Source organism: Cyprinus carpio, chromosome A24 (genome assembly GCF_018340385.1).
Source record: "Cyprinus carpio isolate SPL01 chromosome A24, ASM1834038v1, whole genome shotgun sequence".
Classification (NCBI taxonomy): domain Eukaryota; kingdom Metazoa; phylum Chordata; class Actinopteri; order Cypriniformes; family Cyprinidae; genus Cyprinus; species Cyprinus carpio.
The window spans coordinates 6,719,123-6,732,579 of record NC_056595.1 but is presented as its reverse complement, the minus strand read 5'-3'; the positions used below and the strand labels follow the sequence as shown (position 1 = coordinate 6,732,579).

The 13,457-nt window shown below is 36.9% G+C and overlaps 1 protein-coding gene across 1 annotated transcript in view; it reads left to right on the top strand.

Moving 5' to 3' along the window:
- dpp6a (dipeptidyl-peptidase 6a) overlaps window positions 1–13,457 on the top strand; it is a 177,181-nt gene that overhangs the window by 60,501 nt on the left and 103,223 nt on the right. Inside the window, exon 3 of the mRNA XM_042714127.1 lies at window positions 6,170–6,268. Within this exon, the coding sequence (XP_042570061.1) occupies window positions 6,170–6,268 (99 nt within the window). The remainder of the gene's footprint in view (window positions 1–6,169; window positions 6,269–13,457) is intronic.

Genomic DNA, 13,457 nt, shown 5'->3' with positions numbered 1-13,457 from the left:
ACACACACACACACACACACACACACACACACACACACACACACACACACACACACACACACAAATACTCCGTTCTACATTCATATAATTTTTTGAAACTTTAGGCATGTTTAGCATGAGAATCCAACTCATTAACAGTGTATATAACTAAAAATGCATGAAGTGCAATATTCTCAGTAAACATGCTGTATCCCTGTCTGCAGTATTTTACTATATAGCAAGTGTGGCTCCTTTGATTGCCTTCAAAATCGTAGTGTGATGAAAAACAGAGTGCCAGAAATGCTTGAATGTGAAACTGTTTCTGGCAGATTTTAGGCTACTATTACTCAAAACCCATAACAGAAGAGTGGGAGTTTCCGGCAAAATGCAGAGCCAAAACTGCCACAACATGTGTACAATGTTTTTTGTCATTCTCCAAAGATCTTATTTATTTCCACTTGCTGGAGTGCTTGACTGTTTTTCACTAATAATAAAGGCCTATTACTGAGTTTTGTGCTCTAAATGGCTGCTTATGGCAATGCAGTTTGTAAATGGGCGTTTACAGTGAAGAATATTCATCTAGTTGCAATGGTGGGCAGCTCATCTTTAATAGTGCACAGTCCAGACATGCTGCAGACTCTGTCTATAGCAGGCAGCCAGGCGGAGAAGCTTCCAGCTGGGCTCATTTCTCCTCTTTGCACCATGCAAGAAAATCAGCCCTCAGCTGTCAGCTCTAACATAGACACAACAGCAAGGCGTAAGACTTGAATACATGTCCCAGACATTTCTTTTATTCTCACTCATTGAAAATCACTTGACTGAGCTCATTGGCAAGGATTATTATATTTTGTTTGCCTAATTGCTGAATGTTTCTGTAATGTGTTGGTTTACCAGCTGAGCTCTTTTTCTGCTCACATTTAAATGTTTTCTAGCATGAGCCTCAGGCAGCATTCCCACAGACTGTTCATGGGCCACCTGATGCATATTATGCACAAAAATGGTGGCTGACATCACAAGCTCCTATCAGATTGCCTGGATTTTGTACAATGTTTGATGCAGTTTTTAACAGCCCACCAGGAAACAAAGTCGTGTTTACAAATTCTGCTAGCATTTTGAGAATTTTTATTATTATTATTTTTATTTTTTTTCCATTATATTAAATGAGACTGTGTAGAACCAATAGGAAACTGTAGGGATAGATAATTGGGGCACGACATGATTCAAGAGGTTCTCACTCTGTAGGAGTCAATGACAAATAAGATACAGAACAGAACACAGGAAAGGAAAAATCTTTTAAAAATTGTGTTGAGTTCTTTGAGATGTACTCTTTGTAATCTGGCTGATTTCAAATGGCTTTGAAAAACTTTTACACATTTTTTACTATGTTAGCTGACAATATCATGAACTAATAATTCATAAATATCATTAAGTGTTTTGTCCAATTATCAGATATTTTAAGAGACTTAATGACCCCTTCACAGTCACACAATCTTGAGTCATGCAGGTGGTCCTCTCTTTGGGACTATTTTACAGTTAACTGTTAAATGTTTAATAAAAATGTTAAATGACACATATTAAAGAAATAATAATACGGTTATTTATTTAAATTATTGTATTCTCATAATGTTTTATGGCAAATGACACAGACAGTTTTCAATAATTTATTTCAACTTCAATATATATATATATATATATATATATATATATATATATATATATGTTGTATCACCAGTTGTATCACCCTGACATTTTGCCTATATTTTAGATTCAACCATTTGAAAAAAAAGAGGTATATTCCATTCATTGTATATTTGAATATATATATTTTTTAAATAGAACTGTAATATCCAAAGAACCCTATCCCAATTGCCACAAAATAGAACTGTAATATCCAAAGTTTTCTAGGTTTGTGGCTTCAAACCTTTTCCCAATTGCCATGAAAAACCTGTTTATATGATTTTTTTAAATTGCGATTTCCAAACCTTAAAAAGCCATGTGGATTGCTATTTTATGCTTACTTCTTAAAATAATTTAGAAACAGATAATCTACAAATTGCCTTTTTTTGTATTATTGGTTAGGGCTATAGTACAGTCCGGACTCGAGACATTTTTCTATCGTCTTGGACTTGTCTCTGATTCCTTGGTGTTTGCACTCGGACTTGTCTCGGTCATTGGACTCGCCAAATGTTCTCGCTGGTCTCGACAGAAGTTCCAGCAAAGGATAAATGGATTTCCAGCACTAAAAATCCCTTGCAGTAGCTCTGCTAATAAATTAATTTAAAAAATGGCTATCCTTGTACAGCTATGAACAGCTGTTTCTCCATCCTGGCTTAGTTTTCAATTTTGTTTCAGGAAAGGATGAAGCTGATTCGTTGATTCTTGTCACATGACCAGCGGTGCACTTGCTGCGTTCTGAAAAGTTTCGATGTTTCTAATTTAATTTTCTACCTGTTAGATTGTGTTTTATTAATGTCTACACCTACATAGCCTTAAACTTACCCTTTACAATAATGAAATACTAATTAATGTTGTACAGTGTGACAAATTAGGCTGTATTTATGTGCACATGCCCAGTGGTGCCAAACGTATCCCCATCTTGCTTTAACCGCGCGCATGCATCATATCCCGACCTTTGCGTGTGTGCACTGCGCCAAGGCATCAGTCATTTAAATTTTTGACCACAGACATGTTATAAAGTAAATTTAATATAAATAAAGTACATAAAAAAACATTTTATCCTACAGCTCCAAACTCGGTCCTAGAGAGCCAGTGTCCTGCACACTGTAAAAAATATGCAGAGCGAAACCTCGTAACTTCCCGCCTTTCAGTATGGCAGACTGCCACGCTCAGTCGCACAGCCGTGAAAACATTATCCAAAACTTTTTATCGCAATGCAATTCGGGTATTATTATTTTAAATAACTGGGTATTTAACAATTAAACCAATGAATACAGCGTTTTCTTTACTCAAACACTATGTCTGCTAAAGGCGAATGCTTTTCCCGTGTCCATTCAGACTGAAGATCATTTATATCATGAGATTTTGGCCAGTTTAAATAATACAGTGTTTTCTTTACTCAAACACTATGCCTGTAAAGGCTAATGTTTTACATTTTAACTATCCTGTGCATAAGCGCTTAATCATTTATATCATGAGATTTTGGCCAAGTGTGTTAAACAACAAGAAAAACTAAGCACCCATATAGCAACAATAAATGTTATATAACCTGTAAAAGTTCATGAAAGCATGTAATGTGATGCTGTTATATCACTATAGGCTACTACACCATGCAACTATACAATTAGCAGAAATAGCTGAAAAGGTTTTGAGGTTAATGTGTTACAAATAAATCATGCAAAAAGCTTGAGATATTATTATAACCTGGTGAAATGTAAATGACACAGGGCACAAAACTAGTTTATTTTTTAAAATCCATCTAACCGGACCATAGAACGGGACTCGCAAACCCTTGACATCCGGGTATCTGGGAAATAAGTCAGTAAATTCTTGAAATCCATACTGAGTAGACACACTAGAAACTTCCAGATAAGTGTGTTAAGGCCAGTTGGAGCTAAACTCTGCAGGGCATTGGCCCTCCAGGATCTAGTTTGGAGACCCCTGTCCTACATAGTTGTTACTTTGCACATGCTTTTTGATTATTACAAATGATAATATAAAATAATTTTCTTAGAATAGGAGATATGCTGTCTCTCGCATCACATACATTATCAATAGTTAAGTATGTGGTCTTGAAGAGGATCCTTTTTTTCTCTCATTTGGACTCGGCCTTGACTTGGACTTGAAACTTTTGGATATGGACTTGACTTGGACACGAACCTCTTTGGACTCGGTCTTGACTCGGTCTTGGACTTGTCTTGGACTCGACAAAGCTGGACTTGACTACAGCTCTATTATTGGTCATGTGGAACCCTGTTAGTAACAAATAAATGACACATCCTTGGCCACAACTGTGTATTCTGTTCTTAGTTATGTTCAAATGCATATTTATATCATAAATAAAAATATACTGTGGTTGGCCATTTAACATCAGCCAGACAGTCCTTTCCTGTCTAAATGGACAGCTGTTGTCCAGAATAACCTGCAGAATTGACCAGACTATAATCCACTAGCCAATGTAAGACTAAATGCTTCTTTAGTCTGTCTCAAAGTTTATTTCTGAGGGTTTCTGATGTTTGCTCTTTTGAAGTCTTCCTATTTAGGACATACAAAACTGCTCATCCTGACAGCAAAGTGAAACAAATCAGATATTGCTTTTTCTGCATCTTCCTGTGCATATAAAATGAGTCATAAGCTAGACGAAAGCACTCTGTGATCATATCTGATGTGCAGAATTATGACTAAATAAATCAAGTTAGTGCTGGCATCAGCTGTAAATGCACAAAGTCCATTTTAATAATGAAACATTCAATTCGTCTAAAGCAGTGCCTGGAGGAATGCCTGATTGTGTTTATTTCCATGTCCTGCCTTTTTTTCTTCTTCTTTTTTCTCCTCTGCAGCACTGGAAAATTGCACCCGGCCCACGCATGAACCTCGCACGCGTACACGAGTCAAAGTGACAGCGTAATATTAGTTGGGCGCGTGAGTTGATAGATTCTTCCCCGCTTTCTCTGTCAAACACACTGAATACATTCTGGTGTTCATTCTCACCTTATGGGGCTGTCATTTAATGCAAAGCTCTGCTGCCGCCGCATTCCTTCTCAATGCGTGCGATTTAAAATGGTTTTCCACTACGCCATGTGTTCGGTCTCTCTAGGTATTGATGTGGGGTGAGTTTGTGCACTCGTGCCACATGCTGAACGAATGAGTGGTAATGTCAAACAGAAGTTGCCTGATGGAGGTGATCTTTGGGCCCTGAGCGCAGTGGTACAGCTGAGATAATGAGCCCATGCACTGCTGGAAGCTGGAACAGTCAGAACTTTCCAGCACAGCATTAAGAGAGCACTGTGCTTTTCACATAAAGCCCAGGAACTGCAGTTGCCATTACCAAAGAGACTATCACTTCTTTTAGAAGAAAAATCACCAGGCTGCCCTCTAAGAAGAGCCTGGCAGCCAATTCAGCTCAATGCAGATGCAGTTTGCCTCCCGTGAACATGAAAAGCTGATAGTTTTTGACTTGCACTAAAGAGAGGATGGAAGCGTGAAGATTGTGATTGTGAGTCTCGGTGCTAAATCTAGTGATGGGCGTTTTTTATCCAGTTTTTGTGAAGTTTCAAAACCTTTGCAATTTGTTTATTCTGAATCAGTGATTCAGAGCACTTATCACACTGTGAACATCACGTGATTTCGGTAAATGCGGCTTTCTAACATCATGGCTGTTTTGAAATCTTTCTAATTTCAGTGGTTCGCCACTAGGGGGTGATTTTTGCGAAACCTTTGTCTATGGCTGCATGCGAAATCGGATACTGTGTAGTAGGTACAACATCTGTTTTGAAACTTGCTTTGCAGCTGTTAAAAAAGTATGTCTATGTAGTATAAATGAAAATTGTAGACAATTGTAGAACATCTGCCAAGTTGTCTTTGTAATGTGTCTGTTTTGTTGCTTCACTTCCGTTCACAAATCCTCTCCTGTGGCCTCATGGGATAGTAAAGAGTCAAATGTCAAGATTGGATGCACACTTCATAATCTTACCGGAAGTAGTAGGTCATCCGGGTACTTTTTGTCTACTATTTTATGAGTGCTTATGAATTAGGACATACTATATATATATATATATATATATATATATATATATATATATATATATATATATATATATATATATGATCGTTGACCTCTTTTATATATTTATAGACATTTAAATCATTTGTGTAATAAAAAATAAGAGTTGTGGTTAATAGTCTCTTATTGGCCCGACTAACTAAACTCTCTATAAAACAAACAAGTCCTACAATTTAATAAACACATACAGACACTTCATATTAAGTAGTATTAGATTATTTGTAATTACATCTAATAGATTAAAGTTTCAGTAAAACAACTGCAATTGGTTTGCAATAGGTTTTTGATGCATATTTGAGCTGAGTTTACATTGCATTTATACCATTCTCACCAGCAGCCTTCACGAGTGTGTGGCATTTCGAGAGCTCCGAAACAGTGAATCATTTTGTGAAGCAAAGTTTCTTCCATCACTAGCTAAAAGTCTTTTGTGTTCTGCATTTCTCCCTATAGGTGAGGACGATAGCCTGGCCTTTAAGGGGAAAGTGACAGTGGAAGAAATCTTCAAGAAAGACTTTAAAGTTCACGACCCTAATGCTAAGTGGATCAGCAGTAAGTGCTCTCATCAGCAGACATTTGATTTCTTCTAGTGTGGTTCTTCCATTAGCTGCCCAGTATCTGATATGATTGCAGGGATTATCTCAGCATTGAGTTACAAACGTACTATAATTCTCATTGTGCACATAATCAGTTCAGGGAGGCAGTGAATTGAAGGCTTGTGCATTGCTTATTTCCTCTTCATGGTAAAACGAAAGTATTGAAAGTATTTGTTTTTTGTTTTTGTTCTTTCAAAGTCATTAATTTCAAACATGTGAGAATAGGGCTGTGCAATATGGACAAAAAAAAACCTATCGTGATTTCTTTGATCAATTTTGCGATTTCGATTTTAATCACGATTTTGACACACATACATGCTTTACAGTCATGAATTCATTCAGTATGAATTTGAAACATATTTCCAAAAGAAAACCAATTAGAGCTTTATCAAAAAGTTGTAACATGTCTCTAGAACAGACATAAGTCAAAATAATCACTACGTAAAGGTGTTACAAAATGTCTAGACATGGCAAAATAAATAAATAAATAAATAATTCATGTGTCCAGGGATTATTTTTTTCTTTTTTGCCATGCATTGGTCATAGAGCTCATTGTAGTGGTGCCTCAGGTGTTGAAATAGATTTGTTATACATTATACAGGTTCACACGTACTCCGTCTGCAGTGCGTATACAGTATGTGTATGCGGGGCAGAAGCAGCAGCGAGAGCGCGTTATTGTAATGCGAAAGCACATTAAAATAATGCGCGAGTGCAAATCTCTCTGCTCGCACGCGTATTTCCTTTTCTCTGTTACAAAACCAGACCCGCGTGCTCAGATACACGCTGCTCTCGGCCGGAGAGAGTGCGCGCACTTAAAACGTGTCTTGTCCTGTCACTCTCAAACTCTCTCTATGCTCAAACGCTGATATTAATTATGTTCGCACCTTTCTATTTCTAACTATTTTCTGGTCACATGCGCACGTAGATATGTGCCCAGTGTGAACGCTCTGATCCGTTAACATGGGCTCGGAAAAAATACGCATCACAGACAGAGCTTGTGAACCTGGAGTTACGTAGATATGTGCCCAGTCTGTTCTGTTCTCACGCTCCATTTACGGCACGCTGCATTCTGATTGGATCGGATAGCATACTGCGGGACGCCGGGGCCGCGGAAAATCATGCTATAAAGCGATTTAGAAATCGTGCATGCTCAAATCGTGATTTTATGACAATTTTGATTAATCGCACAGCCCTATGTGAGAATCATGATCTTCCTAAAACTCAAGTAAACCCCAGTGATCAAATAAAGAAATTTCCCATTTTAATGGTCTTAACAGTTTCCAAATACAGTGACCGCAGAAAGTATCTGAATATATAGCAATGTCTTGTCTGAATTACATGAAATGGCTGGAATTTATTTTGTAGAAAGCATAAGCATACTCTTCAAACAAAACATTAAAAAATAGGATTAAAATGATAGATATAGCTTTTAAAAAAGATTCAAAAAAAAAAAAAAATTGACAAAAAAATATTGTGACACTTTGTGGTTGTGAAATGTGTGGTTTGATCATCTGCAAGGACACCTATGTGAACTTGAGAATAAAATCAAACATCCAATCCGCCCTGTGAAAAGAAGTACAATTTAAAAAGTACTTTTAAAAGTAGTAATTATTACATAAAGAATATACTTCAAAGAATATATTCTTAATTCACTACTCAGATGCACTTAATTGCAATGAAAATGTATTGTAGTTTAAATTTATATTAAATTCAATTTGCTGAACTTGAATTGATTTCTGACACATTTAAGTAGGACTTACATCTTTATATGTCATTTCATAATTACTTTTAAATAATTATTTTTTGCAATCCTAAATATTACATATTTTATTTTATATTTAACTAATATTACAGTATTGGAAAATATTTATACTTAAAATAATAATAAAAAATACTTACAATACTTAAAACACTTTGTTTTAAGTGAAATCAGAAAAGTTTCCAGCTGCATTCGAGTGCAGATGACCTGCTTTGATATTTTATTTCTAATGAAATAACCGTTCAAACTTATTTAAGTGGGTCTGAAGGTTTCCAAATAGTTTTTTGGGGGCAACTCTACAAAACTGAATTAAGTCAGAATAATGGTGATTAAATCTTTGTGGACACATGTCTGGATTGTGATGTCTTTTCCTCATGCAGACTGATGATTTAATGTGAACAGAGCGAGGCGTTTATCAGCGGGTAGATTAATTAAGCAGTCTGATTTGGTTTGAACTTTATTGAGCCGTCTCCTCTAATCAGCTGCTTTAGGCTGTGCAGATATGGAAGCTCTCTTCATGCTCTAGTCTCAGCCACAAACGCTTCAGAGACAATCAAATGCATACTGCACACAAAAATGGCCAAAAGCTCAGTGAAGTTGTTTATTTATTTATTTATTTATTTATTTATTTTAATTAATCCTTGCCTATTATTGCAGTATAATCAATTTCAGATTCACTTACCCTTAAAGACAGCATGGAATGAAAATTCATCCTGTCTATTTTCTAAATGCATGTTATTGATCTTATTGTGAACATTTCATCCATGCATATTGATTTTTTTTTTATATATTTAACCTAAAGGGATAGTTCACCCCAAAATTAGAATTGTTGTCATTTGCTGTAGCAAAACTGCATGACTTTCTTTATTCTGCTTCCATGCCTTTTCCATGCAGTTACAATGAACAGGGAATAAAGTTTTCCAGCTTCAAAAAAAGACATGAATGCACCATCAAAGTTTAAAGTGATCCATACTTTTTTGTGTACTACATTCCATGTCTTCTGATGTTATACAGTAGCTTTATGTTCACAACAGACAGAAATTTACATTGCTATTCACTCAAAATCTTGCATTTGGGAATGTTAATGATGACACAATCATCTTATAGCATAACATTCGCTGCAGGATAATCATGCTATGCAAGACCTGCTAAGTCAACAAAAGCGACGTCGCTTAGTTCTGTAGATGTTGTTAAACATTTAAACCACAGTGATGATCATTCTGTTCATTACAATTTTGTTCATGATCCTGCATTGCAGCTATATGGAGGCATCAGCGGACCCTCATCACTCTCACACAGGAACATTAACTCAGCGCTCACAGTCATTCATCTCATCTGGCTTTGATTCATAACATAACAAAGCGCAGTTCACCGCCTAGCAAGCGGGTGGAGTAATTTAGCTGGAAATTATGGCACAATGTCTCTGCTCTCGTATTGATTGATGCTCTGCCCATTTTTCACACCATCGTTTTAGCTAGTTATCGTTCATGTCAGTCCAGTAAAGGTAAACAGACCTGCTGGAAACTAATAAACTGAACGTTGATGAGAAACCTCTCTGCTTCAGTAATTTCAAATACTGTTCTTTCATTTTTTTTCAGTCTTTATTTTTCTGCATTAAATTATGCCCCAGTTACTTTTATACTTGTTGCTATTTAACTGGTAGCATAAAATAATAATAATAATAATAATAATAATAATAATAATAATAAACAATAAATAAAAATAAGATACAAATGAGAAAAAAAAACGTGTTAATGTCTGCACACAATAGTTTACAATAACTAAAATGGAAATACTTTTACACCATTTAAAAATATTTATTTTAAATCTTCTTTGCATACTAATACATTATTTAAACATTAAAGTAAAAATATATACAGATTAGTATAACATATTTTAAACTTATTGGCATTTTAATTTCTGCTAACAGCGAAGAATAGTACCTTTTTCAAATTCAACATCAAGTCAAATAAAGATCAGTGATCAGTCTGACATTTCAGTCAAAATTCTCTATAGTTGTGAAAGACAACTAATATACACCTAATATAAAGTGGGCGCACACATACAATTGAAAACCTCTCCCTTGCTCATAAAAATATATACATATAACATATTTCATGTAGACAGCATGTGACAGTGATTCGGTGTGGAAAAACTACAGTCTTCCTATTAATAAATGAAGCTGTTAATGCTGCAAACAGTGTGACATCTACACAGGGGTTTAGTCATTGAATGCAGACTGTGTAGAGGGCACAAACACTTCAGAATAGCACTTAAAATTCAAAAAACACCTGTGGCACTGTTCTAGAAGAGGAGTCTCAATCAGCTAACAGAAAAAAAAAATAGCCTAACATGTTTCTGTATATATAAAAAGGAAAATATTAATCCTGGCAGCAAAAAAAATAAAAATAAAATAAATAAATAAATAAATAAAATTCCTATAGTATATGGACAAAAATCCTTGAATGTTTTCCTCAAGAACCTTAATTTCTTTTCAACTGAAGAAAGAAAGACATGAACATATTGGATGACATGGGGGAGAGTAAATTATGAAAGTAAAATTATTTAAAAGTGAACTAATCATTTAATGGAATATATTTTTCAAATTGAAAACATCAGTCTTTTAAGTCTTCCAATGTCAAAACAAAAAATATTGTAAAAATATACTTCAAATGGGCAAGAAAATACATTTCCAATTTTGGAATTATCATTTCCATTTTGGGTACACTGAAATATACAAAAAAAAAAAAAAAAAAAAAAATATTTAATTGTTTTTTAAACTATATATATATATATATATATATATATATATATATATATATATATACACACACACACACACAGTTGTGTGAAAAATTGTTGTCCCCCTTCCTGATTTCTTACTTTTTTGCATGTTTGTCACACTTTGTTTCAGATCATCAAACAAATTTAAATATTAGTAAAAGGTAACACAAGTGAACACAACAGTTTTTAAATTAAGGTTTTTATTATTAAGGGAAAACAAAATCCAAAACTACATGACCCTGTGTGAAAAAGTATTTCAAGCGTTTGCGATAACTTGCAGTGAGTCTGTTACAGCGCTGTGGAGGAATTTTGGTCCACTCATCTATGCAGAATTGTTGTAATTCAGCTACACTGGGGGGTTTTCGAGCATGAACCGCCTTTTTAAGGTCATGCCACAGCATCTCAATAGGATTCAGGTCAGGTAAAAGTTAAAGTTAACTAGGCCACTCCAAAGTCTTCATTTTGTTTTTATTCAGCCATTCAGAGGTGGACTTGCTGGTGTGTTTTGGATCTTTATCCTACTGCTGAACCCAAGTTCGCTTCAGCTTGAGGTCACAAACAGACGGCCAGACATTCTCCTTCAGGATTTTCTGGTAAACAGCAGAATTCATGGTTCCATTTATCACAGCAAGTCTTCCAGGTCCTGTAGCAGCAAAACAGCCCCAGACCATCACACTACCACCACCATATTTTACTGTTGGTATTATGTTATTTTTCTAAAATGCGGTGTTACTTTTACGCCAGATGTAATGGGACACACACCTTTCAAAAAGTTCAAATTTTGTCTCGTCAGTCCACAGAGAATTTTCTCAAAAGTCTTGGGGATCATTAAGATGGTCCCTCAGCAAAACTGAGCTGAGCCTTTATGTTCTTTTTGCTCAGCACCGGTTTTCGTCTTGAAACTCTGCCATGCAGACCAATTTTGCCCAGTCTCTTTCTTATGGTGGAGTCATGAACACTGAGCTTAACCCTCTAGGGTCTAAGGGTTTTTGGGGGCCTGGAGAAGTTTTGACATCCCCTGACTTTTGTGCTTTTTTTCAGTTGCTTATAAACGTATACATGGCTAAAGTCTAATAACACTGTAGTCAGTACAAACTGGGCTACAATAATATGTAAATAGCATGCTTGTACATGATTGTGTTTTTGAGAAAACAACGTTTATGCATGGTTAGTGAAAACGTCTCAGGTTACGAATGTAACCATGGTTCCCTGAGTAGGGAACGAGACACTGCGTCCTCTAGGGGTCGCTATGGGGAACACCTCGTCGTGACCCGTGTCTGAAGCATACATTGAAAAAACACCAACGAGTTGGCCGGCGACAGCCTCTGACGTCACTACCAGCGCGACTATAAACAGGCACCGGGATAACACGTCATTCACTTCTTCGTCTGAAGCTTGCGTCCGAAGCATGGCAGGGAGCTAGAGGACGCAGTGTCTTGTTCCCTACTCAGGGTACCATGGTTACATTCGTAACCTGAGACGTTCCCTTACAATATAAACACAAACAACAGTATACCCACGCCGCCACTATGATGAACAGTATACCCACGCCGCCATGCTGAGGGGAGTGCAGCCCAGAATCATGGCGAACACTAAGTACCAACTCTACCATTTCCATTGGAGTTGCCCCTGGGACGTGACAGTACCCCTTACGGCCAAAAGCCTAAGCTACTTACCCAACTTAATTGTTAGGGCCTCGGCCCGGGGTAGAGCTGAAGGCTTAGAATCAGGAAAGATTCCTTTAAAGGGATACGGCTAGGAATCTAGGATTTTATACTAAATCTTAACTGTCACACTGGGGCTACCGCTTGCTCTCGCAAAAGCTTGCTGAAGGAGCTGTCTCAACAGATCTCCAGTAGCAACACCCTGTTTAGGTAGGTATCCGAGGATACATAGGTGGAGTGGCGCCCAAGATAAACGGGGCTTTTACAAACTCAAGAAAGGGCACGAAGAAACCGCGCGAAGCCCTCACCATATAGGATTTTAGAAAAAACGCAGAATACTAAAGTGCGAACTTACCACAGTGGTGGATTTCAGAAAGTGTGCAAAGACTTCACGTGCACACTTACCATAGCATGGATTTTCAAATACTGTTCTAAGGAAGGGCTCTCGTGGTACTCTGATAGAGCAGCTCATAGATGGAATGGTGCATCCCAAAACAGTATGTTTGAGAGTCATCAACTCGATCTGTGGAAATAATGCTGGAGCGCTCTGGGGAAAAACAGAGAACTCAGTCTCATATGAGAGGAGAACTCCGAATCCAGAGTAGCTCATAGGCGACCCTTCTTGGAAAAGGGGAGCGCTGCTTAACTACCATGATAATCACCCAAATAGCCACTCATGTTGAGGGAAGCGATGCTTGAAGTGTATAAACAAATACACACTGGCTGAATGGAGCCCAAGGAACCAAGGTCTAATCATCTCAAGAAAGGGAACGAGGCGGAGCGCGTAACCCTTACCATACAGGATTTCAGAAAGTGCACAGAGACTTGCGTGCACACTTACCAATACGTGGATTTTTAGAAAGTGCGCAAAGTGTTCACGTGCACACTGATCACCATGTGGTTTTCAGAAAGTACACAGAGCTTAGCGTGTGTACCTG